The sequence below is a fragment of the Megalopta genalis genome, chromosome 18 (genome assembly GCF_051020955.1).
Source record: "Megalopta genalis isolate 19385.01 chromosome 18, iyMegGena1_principal, whole genome shotgun sequence".
Lineage (NCBI taxonomy): Eukaryota > Metazoa > Arthropoda > Insecta > Hymenoptera > Halictidae > Megalopta > Megalopta genalis.
This window is the reverse complement of record NC_135030.1, coordinates 1356810-1379991: the sequence shown is the minus strand read 5'-3', so window position 1 is coordinate 1379991 and position 23182 is coordinate 1356810. Positions and strand designations below refer to the sequence as shown.

The 23182-nt window shown below is 36.6% G+C and overlaps 2 protein-coding genes across 4 annotated transcripts in view; both read left to right on the top strand.

The window, feature by feature from the left end:
* The first annotated feature begins 2479 nt into the window (after nucleotides 1-2479).
* On the top strand, nucleotides 2480-4739 carry LOC117228429 (methyltransferase-like protein 25B). 2 transcript variants are annotated; one of them, XM_033484190.2, is made up of 8 exons: nucleotides 2480-2627; nucleotides 2781-2890; nucleotides 2980-3139; nucleotides 3303-3451; nucleotides 3514-3816; nucleotides 3886-4039; nucleotides 4097-4206; nucleotides 4288-4739. In XM_033484190.2, the coding sequence occupies exons 1-8, from the start codon at nucleotides 2508-2510 to the stop codon at nucleotides 4562-4564; spliced, it is 1383 nt and encodes a 460-aa protein (XP_033340081.2). In that variant the 5' UTR covers nucleotides 2480-2507; the 3' UTR covers nucleotides 4565-4739. The 2 variants fall into 2 exon arrangements, with proteins under 2 accessions (XP_033340081.2, XP_033340080.2); XM_033484189.2 differs by having other exon boundaries at nucleotides 2980-3238.
* A 355-nt stretch (nucleotides 4740-5094) lies between these two features.
* sm (heterogeneous nuclear ribonucleoprotein L) overlaps nucleotides 5095-23182 on the top strand; it is a 409478-nt gene continuing 391390 nt past the window's right edge. The window contains exon 1 of one of the 2 annotated variants that reach the window (XM_033484191.2): nucleotides 5095-5353. In XM_033484191.2, coding sequence (XP_033340082.1) covers nucleotides 5291-5353 — 63 coding nt within the window. In that variant the 5' untranslated portion in view covers nucleotides 5095-5290. The remainder of the gene's footprint in view (nucleotides 5354-23182) is intronic. The other variant, XM_033484192.2, reaches the window with a different exon arrangement.

Here is a 23182-nt window from a genome sequence, read left to right as displayed (position 1 = left end):
TCGAGCACACGAAGAGCCAGAGAAGCGGGAAGGGGAAGCGGCCGAAGTCGCCGGCGACTTTCTTCAAATCGGGCTCTCCCGATCGAAAGGAAAGGAAGATGATTATATTAACGGAGCGTTACTTTTCCATTGACCTCCAAGGCCTATCGAAACCGAAACCTACCTTTCATCTAGGAGAAGGCCGTGTCCCCCTACTGGCGCATCACACGCCCGCCGAATTATTCGGTGAAAGAGACTACCGCCTTCTAGTTAGCAAACGTAGACGATCGAGACACCGGGGCGCACGCGTGTGCGCCAACGAGGCACACGCGAGCGCGCCAATGCACTTATCATTACTTTCGCTAAAGCCTCGCGGCGGTTCCAAGCGAATGATTTCTTACGAACGAATCATTTCCTGCGTGTATAATGACCTTTCTTCCGCGGCGATAAGCATATTCTTCCAATCACTTTTGCCGTTTGTCGGTGAACGGACTGATAATTGGACGGTTAATATCGGCACCTTGTTCTATATATATATATATATATATATACATTTCTACTAATTCGTTTTTAATTTTGATCGTCGCGATAAATACTGATTTTACTTTATGCGAGAAAAATTTATCTTAATGCATTTTGCGAGATATAAGAATTACAAAGACATTCATTCCTTTTCTGAATCATTTCAACGAGTTCATATTTTCAAATTGTTTAAACGATTTTGTTATCTTTCATTTCATCCGCTCAATCTTTTTTTTTACGAACGCATAAAATTCGCGGTCTACCGATCTATTAACTTTCCTTCACCGCGATTAATCGATAGCCTACATACACACGTGATCGAACAGTTCGTTCAAATGTTTTTGTTAGCTCTCGTTCGTCGATAAACAACGATGTCACAATTTCTCTCTCTCTCCACGCAACAAAAATGGACTTCTCCAGCCGTGTCTGCGCATCGTGAAAAGATCGCGTGAACTATTTTCCTTAAATCGTGCTCGTTGGCCGTTGTGAAAGGCAGAAATCTTGAATACCTGTTAAATGAGGATGGCCTGGTAAAACCCTTGATTGCAAAAGCTCACCGTGATGTAAAGTTCTCATATTTGCGTAACATGCATTCTAACCCGATCTATCGCGCGGCCAGCAGACACGGATCCGTTCTTAACGATGGGGTCTTACAGTTTCCTGGTCCCCGCCGAGACTCACTTTTGAACTTTATCAGCCAGTCACCGGATACAAAAGAATCGGCGTTTTCTCTTTTCCGTCGCGAAAGTGCCGGTGTCCGTCGATTTTCAAATTAGAAGCGAAGCCGCATTGACATTTATGAAATTCGATGGACCCGTGCAGTGACCAGCGGCGACGAGCACTTGGCGAATATTCTCGCTACGTGGATATTCGACGTTGCTCGTCCTACTTGGAAACTTTCACTTACGTTGGCGTAAGAGGCCCAAATAACCACCGAGAGATTCGAATGGGATGAGTAAAGAATCTCGCGTCGAACAGTCAAATAGTTTCGAAACGAGTCTTTATCACATTGAAATAAGTGCATTCGCCTTTTTCTTCGAGATCGTTTTTCATAGTACAAAAAGCACTTTGGAAAGTTAATGTTGTTGATCTTTCGCGCGCTGCAATCCGATATTTCCTATTGCGCTACGATCAGGGCTGCGGATAAAAATATAGTTGGACGTGTAAAAACTTTGTTTAGCAATAATTACGAGAGCAGACCGCGAAACAAACGCTTCGCAGTGGATTGCACGAATTTCAATCGCCCAGTTCCCATGAAAGTCCGAGACGTAGAGCGGCAGATGATACGGTTCCCTTCTACGGGCCCACAGTTTATAGGTATATAGTTCTCTGAGAGCAGTGCGCTCATGAGCAATAACGTAACTGTTGAAGAGTGAAAGTGCCGTAAAGTGGGACACACCGTGGATAGGCGCCCGATCTTTTAATTAATAAATAAAGCAAGCGAACGCTCCTGTATCTCCCTTGTCTTCTGTGTCGAAACACCGGAAGACGTCCGTTTCGTACGACCTTGGCTAATATATTTCAGATCCGCGACGCTTCGTGGAAAAATATGATCGTCGCGATTGTTCTCTTCACTTGGCGGACCTTAAAAAATAATAAGCAAAAGATTTGCATTAGCAAAAGGATTCGTAGGCCTTGTAAGATAGATTTTGCAATCGACAATGTTCTCGATATCGACGTTAACTTTCCTTCGTGGCGAACTTTATTATATTGACATATTCACATAACCACGTTATATAATTGCATAATATACACTGTGTTAAACAAAAAGTATCGTTAATCGGTGTTATGTCTACTGTGCGCTTTCTATTTCTGTCGTAGAGAGTGCATTTTGAAATCTTGTTCGACCGGATATCTGAATAATATTATGCATTGCATATGTTACTTTCGACGGTGTCGAATTGCAGACAAAAGTAATCACGCGTCGCAGCTTCTGCAATTTGATGACAGAACGAAGCACCACGTGGAAGGGTAACTTAAATTCCCGCGGCCATTTCGCAGCAACGATGGCCGCACTCGCGGACATACGGTGTGCATGCGAAGCCTGCACGAAAATTCGTTCAACTGTCGACCGCATATTTTGCATTTTAGACCTGTACGGTTGGTTATTAGATTCTTACGTCGTGGTACGTAACAATAAATAATTATTGCAAATGTGTTTCATAATTATTTTTACTGCACTCGTCGATGATATGTCGAATCGTTTTTTCGATGTGTGTACATATTAGACACGTAATCAATATTAGAGAAGTAAACGAATAATTCTTTGCTTAACGTAGGACTTTTTCGAGGAGAGATTATGGGACAAATTGCCGGAAAGTTGGAGATTCGCTTTGCAAAATACGTCTCCGCAAGAGTTCGGCAAATGGTTGTCGGGAGACACCTCTTGGTGAGTGACGGTACTGATACCATCATATATTATACTTTTAATCTCATATTTTTTAACATTATTTAAAATTTTTTAATTATATGTTACAGCACCCAAGTGTGGCCTTTGTCGTTACTTGCGCTTCGTCAAGCGACTAGCAGTTTGCAAATTAATAGAAATCACGAGGATCCAGAGGGCATTATATCTTGCAAATTGAATAATATAATGCAGGATATTGATGAAAGAAAATTGAGTGAAGGCAAAGTGAATGTAACGAATGAATCTAGTCTCCTAGATAGTAAATTCGATAAATTATTCTCGAAGCATATAAAAAAGAAAAAGAAATACGAAATACAAGAAATAGCTAGAGTAATTCGCTTTTTTGTTTACATACGAGTGATTATATCTTAATGCATTGTGAGTACATTTGTAGGTATGCGCAAACTGTGCTTACGATTCTAATTGTAAATGTATTGTCGATATCGGGGCTGGAATGGGTCACTTGGCACGTATCTTAGCATTTCAACATGGATTCTGTGTTACCTGTATCGAACAAGATTATACGTTGTTACAACAAGCTAGGTAACATTTCTGAAACGTAAGATTAATATTATGATAAATATTTAATATTATGTTCATCGTAGAAAATGGGATCAAGAATTATTGCTGTCTGTAAAAAAGCATTTACCTAATTTTGATGAGAAGAGTCCACAGCATTATCCAGCTAAATTGGAGTTATCTAATTTAGTCGAATCAGAATTGGTCAGTCATTTACAAGATTTATTTCAGAATGGATTTAATTTAACCAAAACAGACACTACATTTGGTCTTGTAGGACTTCATCCCTGCGGTGATTTAGCTCCTTTGTTGTTAAGGTTTTATACCTCCAGAAGCGAAGCCAAATTCATTTGTATCGTTGGATGTTGTTACATGAAATTAACTTTAAAGTACGTACAACTAATTTCTATATTATTATTAATGTCTTAATTGTTTTACATTCGATGATTCAATTTCAGATCGGAGATAGGTCGATCGAAGGGTTATCCACTTAGCCAGTACCTGATATCGCGTAAAGATAATGCATTGAGTTACATGTCGTTGGAAGTAGCATGTCACGCCATAGAAAAGTTCTGTGATAAATTGAAGACTGGGAATTATGAAGATTTAATAGTTAAGTGAAATACTGAAAATATGCTTGATCATGTTATTTAACGTGTTATATTTCAGGTACACACTTATAGAGCAGCATTAGAAACCATTTTAGTCAAGAAAACCGAAAAATTGCGACATAGCCAATTAAGGAACGTCAAGGTAACAAAAGGCATGACGTTTCAACAGTTGAGTATCTTACATTTTTAAATGAATTTCCAACGATTATTAATTAAAAAGATACAAATAAATGTATGTTAATCATTTAGGTACTGCATTGCAGCAACGTCGCATTTTGAGACTCGCTTACAACCAGAAGACAGCGAAATTAATAATTCAGAAATTGCCGGCCACTTAAATTGCTGGCAACAAGTTCTAATGTTCGGGTCGTTACGAATAATGTTGGCGCCATTAGTAGAGACAGTTGTGCTGCTCGATAGATTTTTATTTCTATCCGAAAACAACTTATCCCCAACGTTGAAACCCGTATTCGATGGCAAATTGTCGCCACGGAATCTAGTGCTAATGTCTAGGAAAATGAATTAGTCGATTAATCGTTCCGAATTTACCCCCTCGATAGCTGTTTTGAACACGAATCGATCCGCCGCAACGGAAAACATTTCCGGAATCGCAGTTCCCGCGTCCACGAATCAAAGTTGGCCCGACTTACAATGTGCCTTTGATTGGACAATACCATTTAATTACAACACTCGATGAACAATGCATTTCAATTACCTTCCCTTCACACGTGCGCCACGATTTTCGACAATTTCGCGAAACTGCGCGACACGCGAGCGATATCGAAAACGATTACGAATCCGTCGTAAGTGGAAATCCATCGTCGATCCGACAACTGGTGAGAATCGCGCGAAGAGCGTGGGGTCGGGAACCGGCGAGCCAATCGGCGAACGTATCGCGAAACGTCACCGTTGGCGGAGGCGCGTGCGCGCGATTTCGCCCTAAGGATTCGTCGGTGTTGGAGCCGCGGCGTCGTTAGATAGCGCTGTAGTAGCCGGCTACTTGGCTAGAAGCAGAGACGTTCCTCTCCAGCAACACCGAGATCCAGTTTCCCTTAAGCCGCTCTCGCGTGTTTGTCTGTTCTCGTCGCGTTCGCGTCGTGTCCTACCGATTATTTTCTCCTTCCTCCCCCCCTCCCCCGCCCGCGCACGAGATCGTCGACACGGTAGAGAGCCGCGCGGTATACACACGGACGTGTCGTTGTAGCACCGAGTGTCCCGCTATAAAAGTAATTGCCCGGTGCCGAGCCCCAGGATGGCGTTCAACGGAGATGGACCACACTCCAAAAGGCAGCGACTCGAGGAATCCGGCCACAGGGTGAGTAGCATATACCAGAGGGCAGCGTAAAACATGTACATCGTACAATCCCGGTGTGTGCGTGTGTGTGTGTGTGTGTGTTGGTTTCTCGCGAAAAATTGAACGATCCGGGCTTACAACGGGAGCAGTCCGTGTACAGGTAGACGAGACTGTGTTCGGTCGGCACCGACTGTGTCCTCCTCTCTCTCTCTGTGTTTTCTCTGTCTTCTTGCAAGTGCACGGGTACGTGGACACATACTGGCGGGTACCGCGGGTCAGAGGCGAAGGAACGCGTGCGTTTCGGCGTGTCGCGCGAGAGATTTACAACCCAACGAGGCGGCCGCGAGACACCGGAGGGGGGAAAGTCGCCATTTATCCGGTCGCTTTTACCCGTATCACCGCCACCGCGTCGAAACAATGGGCGATGCGCGCGCTCTCCAAGGAGGATTGTCTCGTGTCTCTCGGTATACTCTGTGTCTCTCTCGCATAAATACGCGAACGAAACGCACGCTAGACTATCCGATACGTGGCTCTCTCGTGTTTCGGCAGCAACCTGTTATCTCTCTCTCGATATATCTAAGTGTGTGTGTCTGTGTGTGGAGGGCCAGCCCCGCGAGCGTACACGTCCGTCGTTGTTTCATCAACGATCCGGGATCGTCGACGACGACGACGACGACGACGACGCCGTCGCCGCCGTCGTCCGTTGAAAAGACCACCGTCGGTTCCATCGTCGTCGTCGTCGTCGTCGTTATTGGCGACGGCCGTGCGCGAGGATGCACGTTCAAAACAAACCCCCGTCGACGTGAGCCGGGGTCGATAATTTCCATCGCGTTATCAACGGCGTCGCGACGCTACACGAGGCGGAGGCGTTGTCGCGATGCCCCTCAACGTTTACGCGATTATCTCGACGGCCGGTTTCGTCTTTATACCGTGACCCACGGAATTATACAGTGGGACCGGCATCTCGGGGACAATAGCAGAGCAAACCCGTGCGCTTTGGTTCACCGTATATACGCGGGGGGGGGGGGGGGGGGGGGGGCCCTAGACACGCACACCACCAGTCTGCTACGGCCGCCGCCGGCACACCGATGCTCCTCTCTTATCAAATCGTTTGTTTGGAGGCGACGTTTTCCTGCTGAAATCGATCCCTGGGCATTTCTGTTTAAACTCGTGTTTACCGAATGTATTCGTCGAGGGTTTCGAAGGTACGAGACACCTTATCGGTGCTTGTATACATATATATATATATCGTTTATAATTTACGTGTATCGTTGTTTTGATTTTCTCTTTTTTCTTTTTTTTTTTGTTTTTGTAGAGCACAATTTCACTGTTCCTTCGTACGATGCACTTAAGAGCATTTCCTCTTGTTTTATATTAGCATTATGTTTATCGTATTACCTTTGTTATTTCTTTCTCATCCTCAGGCTACACACGTGCTTCTTGCCAGCGAATTCGTGCGACACGTTTTAGCTTTTCATTTTTGTGAATATAGTTTATATATGTATTATATATAGTATATATATAGTATTATTATGTATTATATGTAGTATTATATATAGTATTATTATATACATATTATTATGTATTATAGTAATATATATAGTATTATATATATATTATTATGTATTATATGTAGTATTATATATAGTATTATTATATACATATTATTATGTATTATAGTAATATATATAGTATTATATATATTATTATGTATTATATATAGTATATATATAGTTTAGTGTATCGTATCGTGTTTTTGGTACACAGTGTGTAGGGAGAAGTGTCGTAGGAACCGTCGTCGACGAGTAACCGCGTTCATTCGGTTGCATCATGCCGGCGAAATAGGAAACGTAGTGAATTATGACGGAGCGGCAATGCAATCGGTGTGGCCGTGCATTTCTCAATCGAAACATCGAGCGCGCATTGACCGTAAGTCATTAAAAGGACGCTTTCTATACGCCACTATGACTCGTGTTACGCGACCGGGGATCGCCCCGATTGTCACTGTAAACAAACCCGCGAAATTGTTAAAGGAGTAAAAAGTCTCTCCCTGCCCCGGACGGAGACGGGAAAGGTCATTGTCGCGACCAACTACTTGGTGACCTTCGTTCCACGGTTGCTAGCACTGTGCATGCTGCTGAGAACACATGCCACAGATGATGTAACTGTAGGCGCCAATGCGTTACATATGCATGTATGCCAATCATATTTTCACACGATGCGCGTCGACGCACCTTGATCGGACATTGACCCTCGGTTACTTTTCTTTTTTCCCTCCCCCTTTGTAATTAAGCGTCGCGTTCGTTCTTCTCTGTGTACGTTGTCCGTATCGAGTCAACAGATATCACATCCCAAAAGTGTGTATCGTTAACCGTTTGAGCCTCAAGCAGCGCGATCCCGCTGTTTAGATTTTTAGCCGAAAAGTTAGCGGACTTTTGAGCGTTATGGATATATATTAATATATATAATAATATAATATAAATAATAATTATAATATTATTATTATTAATAATTATATATAATATTTTTTAATATTTATTAAATATATAATATAATATTATAATATTATGGACTAATATATATAATAATATTATATATATAATATATATATATAATAATATAATATAGTATAAATAATAATTATAATATTATTATTATTAATAATTATATATAATATTTTGTAATATTTATTAAATATATAATATAATATTATAATATATTATGGACTAATACATAAATAATATAACTAACACATTTTGTATTTCATTGTTATCTTCTCAACAATTTTTATTGAACAAAACTCTTGAAATATTTATAAACTGATAGCACGCGTATTAAGACAAAAGCGGTATCGCGCTGTTCGGCATTTTTCGAGCGTGTTTTTTCAACGACCCGTAGGACTCGAATGGTTAATGACATTTCCATTGAGATTTCGTAACACGGTGATTCAAGGAATATGTTTATTTTTGTTTATTATTGTGATTACAAATTGATGTCGATGTTGTGTTGCAGAAATGTGTGGTGTCCTGTGTAATTGACGGCAAAATCGTACTCGTTACATTTAGATTATATGTCCACAGTTGCAAACAAACGTAATGTGTAAACAATATTGTTTTTATGTTTTATCTTCTTGTCTTCTTGAAGTAATAGAACGGTATTAAAATCGGTATACAATGAGTTATTTTCTATTCAATATTACTCTTCGTTAATTATTGCAGAATGTTTTATTTAGCATAACTAAACACTAAGCGCAATCATAATGTACGCAATAGCCGTTCGTTTTTGATATACGTTTAAATATTTCTTTAAATAACGAATTTAAATAATCGAATGTAAGTTAAAAAATAATAATTGCTGTTATAATTTATTTGTAATAATATTCATATTAATAAACAGGTGATACAGTGACAGAAAAAAAGATTCAAATTGCATACGTATTAATAACGAATGTATTGTATTATAAAGGTAACGTTAATTGATACAATTTTTCTGTAGTAAGTGAATTTGAAAAATATAAACGCTATCCTTAGTGAATATCGTACAAAATTATTTGTGTAGAGGTGAACCAAGTGTAGTGATTATCGTCGCTGAAAGGCATAATTAGCGTAATTAGTTGTTTTCGTTGCATTTGTGTCCGTTGTGGTATTGCGATTTCATTGATAAAAATTGTTCATTGTAGTTTTCGTCCGTTCGAATGTCATGCTCGTGTTTACTTACTATAAGATGAATTACAATTCATAAGTGTACATATGCATTATCAATGTTTTCTGCGAAGAATGGAGGATAAAAAATGCTATGAGTATTTTATTGAATAGACTAAGAATTTGAAAATGTAAATTAATTATTTAGGTTTTATCAAGTATGCGATAATTTTACAAAATATCGCAATAAGCATCATTCACATTACATTCGTTTTATACTTATTATAAAAATAAAATCAGTGAAACAACAATTTTGTAAGGATATTCTGATTTCTCGATTCCAAAGATGATAAAAGAAACTGTGATTAATAATCTAATGCCAAATCGGAAGATATATTAATACTGTCTTGCTCGTGTAAAGTGAAAAATAAAATTATGTTTACAATATAAAAAGTTTTGATTATTGTCCCTGAAGCGTGAGAAAGTACGAAAAATTTTAACATAAATTAACGTAAATTTTAAACGCTTTAATCTAGAATTTGATTACAAATTCAGCGCAGTTTATTTTGTACGAGTCCGGCTAGGAAATTTTCGCGTAGACTTTCCTGGCGATAACAATAACATTTCTTTGCACACGTACAATTGTCCTGTTTTGATTTTTCCAATTCTTTTCGAGGGCATGTCTCTTTCAGAAATGCCCAACGTTACACGCTCGGACCGGTTGATCCACTCTTTGCTTCTTTGTAGAATGTACGGATGGAATCTCGTTCCAATTGTTATGTTCATAGTTCTCAGCACGTTTAAGAGGGGTTCAACCCCTCTTCGAAAGCATAAATTGCCAGCTGGATTGCGACTGCAACTCCGCTTATCCCTCGAAATTGCTCGAAGACGAGTATTCGCGTTTTCAAATTCGAGCTTCCATAGCTCGGATATTATAAACATTTTGCCAACAAATTATTTAATAACGTATCCTCGCGTTGATCGATTCAAAGATTCGAACGAAGTTTAACAAAATTCTGACGTCTGTTCAATTTTGAAGCGACTCGTCTTTGCGATTTCCAGAATGTTAAAATTAAACATTCTTTTGAAAATTGTTTCATACGTTTTCTGTGGAAGAATGATACGCAATCGACACGGAAAAGTCCATTTTTTAGCTCTAAAATACGAGAATACACCCGTAAAGAGAGAAGAGTTTGAATTCAAGCACTAATTTTACTCGAAATAAAATTGTATATAATTATTTACAAAAGTAACAGCAAAATATACATTTATAGAAGTGTTCATAAATTGTTTGAAGTTCACTCTAGCTAATGACAATTAGCTTAAATTGCTATTAAATTAGCTATAACAATTAGCTTAAATTGCTATAGCTTAAATTAGCTATAAATTACTGATTCAAGAGGATATTTTATGAAATAGTAGTTAGTTACTTCTATCCAATAGTTGCATCAGAGAGTGCATCTTTTATATTAACATATTATCTACCTACAATAATATAAATGGATTACGGCACAATTAAACTATTTATAATAAAGTATAGAACATATAACAACAAGTATGTAATTAATCACTATAATTAATGACTCTCAATACTCTCTGTTCTCCCTTAACACTCTCTCGATACTCGTAGTTCCGATTGTTCTCTCACTCAAGCTTTGTTCTCTCATTCCTTTTGTCCACTCTCTCACACTTGTATTACACTCATTTTTCATTCTGATTAGCAACCATACAAGTCGCACCAAATTCTCTATCATACTACAATATTTATATATTTACAATATCTACCTATTTTCACGCCATCACACATCGCCACTCTTATAATGTTTCACTTCTAATTAATCGCACTCCGTGGTTCCTGGAAAACCAACTTCGCAAATAATTTCATAATTTGTTAGAGTCCACAATTTAATAAATTGTTCAATGGTAACAGCAATTTCAGTCCATGTATCAACAGGTCATCCCTAGCAACGTATTACCACGCAGAAAAAAAAGTTTGATATTCCTCTTATAGCATAACATAATAATTGAAAATCCTGTTATAATAGGCTTCCGGTAGATGAAGTCTGTGCAAAATTATTAGTCTTTCGTACCAATCCTTCTTCATATGTACAATATCGTACATTAATTTTCGTGAAACAATGGAGACTCTTTTTTTAAAATAAACCTCTCTTTTTAAATAAACCTTCTCTTCGAAGGTTTATTTTCGTAATATCCTGATACCAAAGCATTCTGTTATCTAAAAATTTCATTTCACTTCTCTACTAGGTGATAGTGTATTGAAATAATACAATGCTCAGATAACAGAACTTCTAGACACTGGACTATCGTAAATGTAAATATTCGGATAAGGATGTCTCTGCTGTATCTGCTTTCGGTTTAGTAGATTTTCCGTAGACAAACATTGCTAGAAAAGGCGGGAGATTACGAATAGAGCAGGGACGTTTACGATACAAATGAATAGTTATAATTTTAAACAGTTCAAAGACTACAGAATTGCAGAGTGTGAATACAGTGCCCTTGACTTGCTAAAGTATTTAAGGTCAGAAAAAAGGTGGCTTCTGTTCTTTTTACAATACGTGTCGCAAATTCTTATTTTACATAAAGATCTGTGGTACAATTATAACTATTAATCGATTAGTTGTTTTCGACGAATATACTCGCAAAAACACAAAATCTTGCCATCTTTTCATGATCAGTACACTCGTCAGAAGAAGCTAACTTGTTACGAATTGCTTATAAAAGCATCTTATTTGAACAAAATATATATAATATAATATATAATAATATATATTATATATAATATATATAAATAATATAATATAAATATATAATAATATATATTATATATAATATATATAAATAATATAATATAAATATATAATAATATATATTATATATAATATACTTACATACTTTTCGAAGTGATCGCAACATTTGATCGGTGAAAAGACAAGGCAAACGAATCGTTTTTAGCGCACGGTGGTTCTAATGTTAATTAAAACGAGAGCAATAAACGGCAAGAACTGATGGGACGACGTGTAATAGTGGCGAGTGAAATGAAATAAAGTTGCAGAAATATGTGCACTAGAGGTATTTATGCATCGCGTAGATGCATAGTAGTTCGAGCGTACGCATGAGCCTCCCGCGGGATGGTTAACGAGGAAACGTTTCCATTTACGTTCCACCGGCCGGGAGCTTTTTGCCTGATCCGCGTCGCGATTTCATTTTCTCCTGACTGGAACCGGCGAAAAACGGCTAGAAAAAGATGCCCGAGTCTCGTTGTTAATGTTAATTAAGTTACGACGATCGGAGTTGCATCCACGCACGTGGAATATCAATGCGTCCACTTTTGCCGCCGCTGCGCGCTGTCCCTTCGCCGGGTCGCATAATGCATACAGATGCCGAGCGATCTCTCGGATTCAATCTCATCAATCGTTTGCACCGATCCGCGACGATTCGTCTGTATGCTTTAAAAAAAGAATCATGTCAACGGTTGAATTTTATAATTCAAGACTTCAACATTAAGTGTTCAACCATGCATGATGTCTATGATATTTCAAACTTAGTTAATCGAAATGTTTATTTTCACGATGTAAAGGTGTACAAAGAATAGGATATTTTCGTCAAGAATTACCGAAAGTGATTAACAGTAAATCTATCGAAGCGGTTGAATGACCGCTTTTTAAATTTTGAGCAAAATTTTGAAATTGGATGATTACGCTTTTTCTGAATTTACTGCACGGCTTTTTTTTGTATAATATACAGTCGTGTGCATAATTATAGACTTGGAGTGATGTCTAAAGAAAAACTTAACGGAATATATTTATGTATTTTCGTTTTCTATTATTTCTAATATAGAAATATGCTAATGTAAAAATTACTTTCAGTCGATAATTATTCACACCGCTGAATAGCTACTTCATTTGTTGATATCTCTCTTTTTTTATAATCTTATGTTCTCTTCTCGTTGTCTACCGTGAGCAGTATTTTGCTCGTTAATAACGTTATCTGCACTGAAATCACATGCTCATTATTGCTGTCAGTTTCCCAAGGAAAATGATTCTACTACAATTTCTGAGAATGAAAATTGTGTCAAATTGCATGTTGTCAAAAAAAAACCATAAACGTGTCTGTTATATATGTAAAAAATATGTTTGTGAAAAATGTTCCACCGTTTGTAAAAAAAAGTGCGGCGTATAATAAATTTCATTTTAAGTCGAACAACTATATCTGAATCACCGATGTAAAGTATCATTTTTTCAATCCCTGAAGTCTTCTTTCTAAAGAATTTTATGATGTATTATTATATTATTATGTTATTATATATATTTATTATATAATAACAATATTACATTATTATGTTATTATATATTTATTATATAATAACAATATTACATTATTATGTTTTATTATTATATTATTATGTTATTATATATTTATTATATAATAACAATATTACATTATCATGTTATTATAGTATTATGTTTATAATGCAACAAATAAACGTTCTCTAATTATTACGTAAAAGTTATTTCGTGTTTTATTGCTCATGCTAAATTGTCTATTACTTGTCTAATCGACTGGAAAATGATATAACGTTTATTTGAAAGCCGGTCATCCGACCGTTTTCAATAGAAACGATTACATGCTAAATGTCGATAGGTTTAGCGTGAAAGAAAAAATAGAAATGGACGGGCTGAGATCTTGATAGGAACGGCGATGTCTTTTACGGTGTAAAATATCCAACGGGAGCGGGCGAGAACGATCCAGGTCGTAATATTTCTTCGCGATTAACATCCCCTTGCGTTACAGATTGCGCACAGTTTTATCTCGCCCTTTCGCATTACTATTGAAATTCAAACGACCCCGAGGGCCCCAGGTAATCTTCGGTGAGAAGAAAATGGAAACTCGACAGAACAGTTTTAGGTCTGTTATCTGGATCCTAGCGGGGATCCATCATTCATCTCGTCATTCGTCTTGGACGGAAGGAGGATTGGTCGTTAATCTCGCAATTCGTCGTAATTCGGAACACTCCTTTCCATTAATCTCTTCGTTCGAATGTTTCTCATGGAACAGGACGGCTCGGTGTATTTATCATAATGATAGAAGCTGTTCTGAATCGATAGCGGTGCCAGAGTCAAATCACTTTTGGATGCGCGAGGGCGCAAATTGCACTCTGGTCTTATTAGCGCTTATCAGAGCTGGGCGAAAAGTAACCTGATTCATGGATTAATAATTCTAACTCGTAAGTTGTTATAACTAATTTATAATAATTTATAATAAATAGTGAGTTATTATTGTATGTTATTACGACTAATATTTATAACAATTTGTAATAACTAACGAGTTATTATTGTTATTACAAATTTACGAAAGGATTAGTTTCGAGTGCGGAAAAGAGAATATGATTTACAGTGGATCAATTTGGAGTGCAAAAGGGTGAATACGATCTATAAAAGATTAACTCGGAGCGCAGAACCTGTATTGTTGTTGAAAAATTGAAATCTGCATTTACTTTTAACGTATTTTAAATTTATTTCAATGTGTTTTTATGCAGTAATTCTACTCAGTGAATAACTATTTAAAGTGTTTAATGTTTAAAGTTAATTAACGCTGAACAGCTGTACTATACTACATATTGAAGATATTTGGCTTTTTCTGGATCCTCGATACTTTAAAAGAAGATACAAAATATATATATATATATAAAATATAATATATAGTTATATTATATTATATTATATTATATAATATATAAAAAAGAAGATACAAAATACATAGCTTAGTGATTGTTGTATCGCTTTGTATTTCTTGTTCGAACGCGACTACAGGTTTTATAACTTTTTATAATTGCTCATTAATGAAATTGAAACCGTTCACGCCGTTCATGTTTTCGGACGAGTAATTTTTAAAATAACTTCATATATATATACAAACTGCGAAAGGAGCAGAAATATTTCCCGCGGTAACAATAAAAAATAAAGTTACTTAAACATTCTTGCTAGTCGAAAAACCAACTTCCGAATGTTTTTTAAAATACGATTCACTGTTTCTTCGCACAGTGCATCATCGAGTTAACTGTGCCCATAAATCGAATCCTATAATCTTCAATTGTTTCTAGGGGTTCTGTAAAATTTAGTAAAACATATTAATATTTTACAATCTTTTACGCAATGATATTTGAACATTGTTTCTATGATATGCACCATCGAACGTAGTCATTTCATACGATCATTTTATACAATCGTTACATACAATACTTCCACAATCAACCATAAATCAGATACTATTACAGTTACTTCTATCAGATACAATCATTACGAACGATCATCACGTGCAATTATTACATACAACGGTTCCACAATAAACCATAGATCAAACACTATTATAGTTATTATATCAGATATCATTACGTGCAATACTTCTCCAATTAACCACAGATTAAATACTATTACAGTTGTCATATCGGTTACTGTATTCTGAGGGACATCGCGCACTAGTTTATCTAACACAGTTGTCACTGGACTGCGAATTTTTATGCAAATTTTCATGTTCATATGTCATTTCACAAAAATAAGGAACGAATGAAAATTTTCCTTTCGTCGACTGTAAGATTACTCGTTGTAAAAATGAAATACAAAATGCGACTAGAACGTGTGAATTTATGCGTTTTCTTATATTCTTGAAATCTGCACATAAATGTACAAAAATATAATAATAATAATATAAAATATAATAATAATATAATAGTAATAAAATATAATAATAATATAATAATAATATAATAATAAAATATAATAATGATATAATAAAATATAATAATAATATAATAATAAAAAATATAATAATGATATAATAATAAAATATAATAATAATATAATAATAAAAAATATAATAATGATATAATAATAAAATATAATAATAATATAATAATAAAAAATATAATAAATGCCATAAATGTACAAAAATCCGCAGTCTAGTTATCATCGTATCGTCCGCGACTCGTGATACTAATCCTCCCCCTAATCAGAGTATCGCTCATGACTAATTAGACCCCGTAATATTCGTTACTTTCCGAGACGCGGAACAGTCGGGATCGGCCGTATACAGCCCGTCGGAATGAAAATCCGTTTGAACTTTGCCAACGCGAAGTCAGGGCTGTCTCTCAAAGTTAGCGACGCTGTCGGTTCGGATCTTGGTGTGTCACACCGACCGAAATATCTTTGCCTCGGTATCCTTGCAACGTAACGGCACACGTGCTCCTAGCTGGAACACCTCTCAAAGTAACTCTGTCACCTGTGATGATGTGACCGTTATAAAAAGATCGATACGCGCCGCCGTCGGCCGAGTGGATGGATACTTGAAAATCGTATCGGGGGATGAAGTTCATGAACGTGTCGTGTCGGCTGTGGAGACCGGCCGAGTTCGGTATCGTCTGCCGAGTTCGGCCGCGATTGTCGAAATATCCCGCGGAAGAATAGTCCTCGGTGGTTAATTTTTATCTGCGATTTAACCCTTTGCAAGCGAAGCCATTTTTACTGCAAATCTAAATTAACTTTTCCGACTTATAGTATATATAATTTTATAATATAATATTATATTATATTATTTATAATATTATATTATATTATATTATTTATTATATTTATATTATTATTATATTATTTATAATATTATATTTATTATATTATAGTATTAATATTATTATTATAGTATAATAATTTTATATATTTTATATAACAAAGTGTATTTCATGCATGTGAAATTGCTTTGATAATATAAATATTATCTTGGAACGTGATGTAACAATTTCAGCGGTGCCTCAGAGTCACCACTCGAGTGCAAAGGGTTAACCCTTAGCGCTCCCGTTGACTCCGCTGTGGAGACATCCGAATTAAATTCCGAATTAAAAAATTACAGATTACAATATAATCGAATTAAAATTACCAATTAAAGATTAATAAATGAACAGATAATAATAGAGAAGAAAGTTTGCAGAAGGGGCAAAAAGAGGGGGTTACGAAAGAAAAAGAAAAAAATTTATCTCACTTCTTCAAAACTCTGGGCTGTAACTCGAAGAACTGTATTTCAACTGCATTGCATTTGAACTACATTTCCGATTAAAACGATTAGCAATTGAATTAACCGAAAGAACTATGTAATCAAATTATTGTGATTAATTTATGTTAATGAACTACCATGTAATTGAAATATAATATATTTAAATTGCGAAATTGAATTAGAGTACTTCTGCTCCCAATGATAACAAGTAGAAGTAGAACGGACTTCTAGTCCTTTTTTTAAATATTGTTCGAAACAAACGTGTCCCTTTCATGCCACCATTGAAAAATCGATCCATTATTTGAAGACAAAAAGCTTCCAAGATCGACGAGGATAATCGCTGGGCAATGAACGAATAATAAACAGTTACCAGAGATCATTTAAACAATATCGCCCAAGTAGCCTAAACTGTTTAACTATAGAAACTGGGCAAAGCTCTTTATATTCGTACCGTAAAGCCTAGCATAATGTAAAGCAGTTTCGACTTGAAACACTTTGGTCGCCGGAAGTTGGAGCACCTGAACGGGCAATTGAACTCGCGTTAGCGTAACTTCCTAATGCAAGAATTGCAGCGAGACCAGCGCCGAGGAAGAAATAACAGTGCATGCAGCGCTATACATTTCATTCAGTATACATCTAAGCGCCGGAACGAGTATGATAAACGCGAATTGCCGTTCGTTCCGATGAATTTCATGAAATCTCGCCGGCTACGATTTTACAGAAATTACGTTCGACCCGCTAAACTGTTTCGCGATGCAAAATTACACAGACGGGACGACACGTGAAATGAAATTACTCGTTCTTTAGCACCGTTCCCCCTCCCGCCCCCCCGATTCACAGTCGTCGAGCACTCCGATATAAATTGCTTTCGATCTTCTATAATGAAATAATATCTGGCTCCGGGCTAAAAGCATTAAGCTCTTGGTAAATCATCATCGATCATCGGTACCATTGTTCCGTCAATCATGATTATTACAGTGACGGAAAAATAAAAATGATATCCCCGATACATCGGGAAACGGTTGTTAACTTTCCGTCGTAATTCTCGCAAATTGCAGCTTCACGCGTGTCGATTGCATTCCCAATTATGGGGCGTGCGAAAATAAACACGATGAAAAGACTGTGCATGACACTGAAGCTCTGACACAGACAATTTCATGAAGCGCCATTGTGCCTGCTCGTCCAAATTTATGACATATTCGCTAGCTTCGAAACGATGCCACGCGGCCGCGCGATTTGAACAAAATTGAAGAACTTACCTGAACTTTGCAGAGATTGCATGTTCGTAGCTTTCCAAAATAATATGCACTATATTAAGTCGTTAGCTATGAGATGCATAGGTTTTATAGTAAAATTATGAAGTATGCATTTGCTGAGCTCATATTATCTCATGCAGCTACATGCTGTTTCAATTAATCGTGCGTCGGTTTATTTGTGCATACAACAAATTTATCTTCTATATAATAATACAGATAGTAATTTTTCACTTTTATTTTCGATCTAACGAAATTTCCGATACCGTCTATTTCTGTCTTGTCAACATCGTCGATTGCATCTTGAAATACGCCGTATGTTTCTATACATATACATTTGTTGCTAAATGGATGTTTATCTAAAACCAGTTTAACCCTTAACTGGTACGATTATTTCCACAAAAGTGACTCTGATGTATTGGGGTCATGACAGGCCTCGGATACGAAGTACGAGAAGATGCGATAAATCTAATTCGAGATGAACGATCCATTGTATTTTATTCTTAGCTGGTACATATATAAAATCATAAAAACGTGGAGAATTGAACTTCAACTGTGAAATAAAATAGAAATGCATACGGTGTTGGGGTCACTTATTATCTCAGCACATCATCTGAGAGAGTTAAACAACGACCGTTAATTATTTGTTAGTTCATTTGAGTGAAATATTTAAGATAAGTATTTATTTTAAACAATTATTGGTTACTTTATTTGAAATAAAATGTGCCCTGTTGTAATCTAATGGTATTTGCATTGTAATATAAATGTAAAAGAGAGAAAGATATTTGAATATTATTATTATAATAATAAAATATAATAATTAATATAATAATAATATTATTATTATTATTATTATTATTATTATTAATATTAAGTCGAATGGATAAAGACATCCAATTCGCCATGCTCAAACTAAGGGTCACGGGTTATCTGTGTAAAGCATTCAGTGATGAGCTATCATCACGTCACATTCCTTTGACATCTTTTGTTTCTGAGAGTCAACAGTGCAACTGATCGAAACAAAACATTCGCGAGACACGTTATCTTCGACACGAAAACGATTTGTGCCAAACAAATTCAATTGCTCTTTTTGCTGCGGCTACGCAAGTCAAAACATTAGAACAAATTATGTAAACGTCAAAGATAACGCGGTGTAAGCGCAATTTGTGCATTGTCTAAATTTAGAGTTTGTAGAAACGTTTCAGTGGTTTCAATCTGTTTACACATAATTAACACTATAACGATCCGTTCGATCTCGTCGTATCAGTTATTCAGCTGCGCTGTGTACAGTCATAGGAAGAAAGTATTCGAACACATTTTAAAACGCAATAACTTGTTTAAAGTTAGACTAAATGACAAGAATTTATTGGAAATGTTATATATATATACACATATACATATTATATATAATATATACTATTATATAAAATTATCAAACAAATCATCAACTATTTCATTAAGTTGAAAATAATACAACAACAATTTTTGGAATGTCTTTACCGTTTTGTATTCGATCTTACTGTACCGACATTTGTTACAAATGCATAAAATCCGCAGTCCATTCATAGCACAGTAAACCAGTCCCCTTAACGTTTAAACATTTGGTCCAGTTTTGAAAAAGTTATCGCGTTTCAAAAGTTGTTCGAATATATTTGTCTTAAGGGTTGTATGAAAAGACGTGATCAAATCGATTAAACAATTTCAGGTGAATATAATTTCATAGATTCCGTTTAGATTCATAGAACGCGAAGAACGTGGAGTGTAATAAAGCTTATTCTCCCGTCTTTGTAATCGTTTTCAGGGTATGCGGGGTATTCGTAGGAAGCAAGGCTAAGGTTAATCGCCATCGACATTTGCAATCGAAAACCAATATTGAAAATTGCTTGTCATTATAGCGATGAAAGAGTATGGCGACATGCCGACGGAATTGAATTGTTATCTATTAAAAGCGTCAAATATGCGGCGTACGCCTCGTACAGTCTTCGATCAAGTTTTCTTGCGACCACCTCTCTTTCTGTGCCTTGATCACTCGTCTATGGAGAGATTCGACAGGTTCAAAATATAATCCAAAACGACGATTTTGCTGCAACACCTTTGCTTCTAGTTAACACTTTATCGTCCGCTCGTGGTTGAGGCTGCCACTCAGTAAGGACTGGCTTAGTCGCGCGCGCATTTGCTCCCAGTACCGGCTAAATTTTCGCTATTCATTGTGTTGTGCTTATTCCTTTAAAAATAATAATAAATAATAATTATTATTATAATTATAATTCATAAAGATATGGGGAGGTCAGCATACAGGAGGTCAGCTACTAACAAAACAGTAAAGAAGCGAAAACCGTCGATAGCTAAAAGTCGATTAATAGGCTATCGGTCGATAAGCATTGGCAATCGAAAAGCCGATTAATAGGCTAGCGATCGATAAACATTGGCAATCGAAAAGCCGATTAATAGGCTAGCGGTCGATAAAGTGTTAATTTGGTGAGTATAACATCAATTCCCAACCAATATCCATGAATTTTTGCCGAGTGGACAAAGACGTGCGCGGCCTAGCATTGTCCTTCACGATTGACCAATTCTGGTCGCTTTTCTTTGACCGCTGCATTCAATTTGTCCAGTTGATAACATTCACGGATAATAAAAAATAACATAATAATAATAATAATTTTATAATATAACATTTACGGATATCATAAAAATGGGAGTGAGAGACATCTATAACTGAAATCGGCAATTACTTAGTTGCCAACCCAATAGACGAAAGAACGTTCTCCCCTTTTCACGCAGTTTTCCTCCCCGAGTAGCCTCGTGGCTAGACAAACAAAGCCTAGACTAGACGTTCCAAGCCGAGGAGACACTCTTGTTTTTGTTTCCGTGTTCTCGCTCCACCTACCAGAGGATTGACACGCAATTAAGAGTCATCCCGCGTGCATCATCGAAACGCTTCGCGACGATGCGCGATGGTCGGGTGCTGGTTGCGTAACTTTGTTGCCTCTGGGCTCCACCCTTCACAGAAGAAATACCAAGCTAACGAGAACAAGCCTTTATTTCGGTGGAGTTATTTCGAGATGCAAGAGCGATGGAACGGTGGTTGAACGTGGGAGGACGCGCGGGGAAACGAGCGCGCAGTACCATTCTGGGAATAACGTTTCAGCGAGAAATGATTTTACTGCGCGCAACGCGACGGCGGCAATCGGCCGCGATGGATTCGGAATCTCGGAATATATTTGAATGAGAGGAAAAAGCTCTCCTTCGGCAGTGGTGGCCGGAATTCCATAAATTTACCGATTCCTTGGCTGAAGATCTTGCGGAGTCAGCGCCCTCGCTATAAGGAACAAAAGCATTTCTCAGGGCTTGACGTTTCGTTTATCAAGTCTTCGGCACTTTAACCCTTACAGTGGCGAGCAACGAGATGTCGATCTTGGTTACACTTCAGAAAATCTTGTTTTCTGAATGTTTTTAATAAATAGCAGTTTCGTTTCTTAACTTATGTCATTTTTTATACTTTATAATTATCGATTTATTTTTATTTATTTATTAACGCTTTAAACCGGATGGTTTGTTTAGCAAATACAGAGCTGTTAACGTTGGAATTGGAAAATCGGATTTAAATTGTTGGAAGGCGAAGTTCTTCCCCTAATTGGCGTAAAAATAGACGACGATTATTTGTTTTGTTTTTCACCGTTATTTGAAATATAATACATATGTAATCAATAACTCGCATTTCAGGCATATTGTTCACTTGAATTGTTTAACACGAGAATCGCCAAACCAGTCCAAATGACTGGTTTCTGATTTTTTTCTTTTACAGTTCCTGGATATTATAAAAATATTTCTAGGAGAAATTTTTAGGTATTTTCATACTTCTTTATTAAAGTATATATTATAATTATAAATCATACGCACTTTAAATAAATCCAATCTTGGCATTGTTATAGAACAATATACATCAGTCGCGTTTCGAGCTCGGTTGTTCTAGTGTTCAAACAGCATTTTTTACATTATCGGAGAGGAAAATTAGGAATTACAAAAAAATTACAAACTCAAACAAATTACCGTATAATTAAGATGCAAAAATAAGATTCATTGGTTGCCTATATGTATAAGAATTAACAGACGAAAATGAGCAAAAATAGTGTTTCTTAGTTTTCTCTGTAACTACCCTTTAAGGTAAAGTTATAATGGGGTTATAAGGGTTGAAACTTGGCTCAGTTGTGTTTAGTAACGTAATATGTATCGTTACTGTCTGCTTAGGTTCGTTCCTTGTTCTATTAATTTTTCTATAATCAATCCCTTTAAATAAATGTTTTCTCTGCTAATGCATATTCGGGGTTCAAACGGTAATGATAACGACACAGTTTGAATTTGTTCCGTTGATAATTAATATTGAATTAATATATACGATAAATGATTTCACATACGAACGACGGATACTTGTTCAGTAATAATTCCGCGCACAGTATTGGATACGCAACGTTTACATTGTAAACAAGTGTAATACAAATCGGACGAAATTCTCGTGAATTCTAATTTACCTCATTCGCATGCAGGCGATTGTGTACAGTTGCGTTCTAAAGCATCGGTGAACGCATCATTTTCCAGGATAAAGTAGATTTCGCATTAAGTCCTCGTGCACGAAAGTTATTCCGATGATCGTAAAAAGAACATTTCAATTGGAAAAACGTTATCGATTAACCATGATCTCGATAACAGGGTTCCATCGTCTGTTCATAATTTCTTTTGTAATAATATAATTGCTATCGATTCCCCCCTCGGTCGTATGAATTTCGCGTTTCAATTTACTTCTTCCACTTCGGGCTTGGACTATCTCTGAAAAGAGAGAATACATTGCGCTTACCTATAAAAGGCACGATCAATCAAAGAATGGATGCACTGCA

Coding starts and splice junctions, on each gene's coding strand:
- LOC117228429 (XM_033484189.2), top strand. CDS start 2,508: ATGGCCGCACTCGCGGACATACGGTGTGCATGCGAAGCCTGCACGAAA. Junction 2,628..2,780: donor TATTAGATTCTTACGTCGTG/GTACGTAACAAT, acceptor TGCTTAACGTAG/GACTTTTTCGAGGAGAGATT. Junction 4,040..4,096: donor GGAATTATGAAGATTTAATA/GTTAAGTGAAAT, acceptor GTTATATTTCAG/GTACACACTTATAGAGCAGC.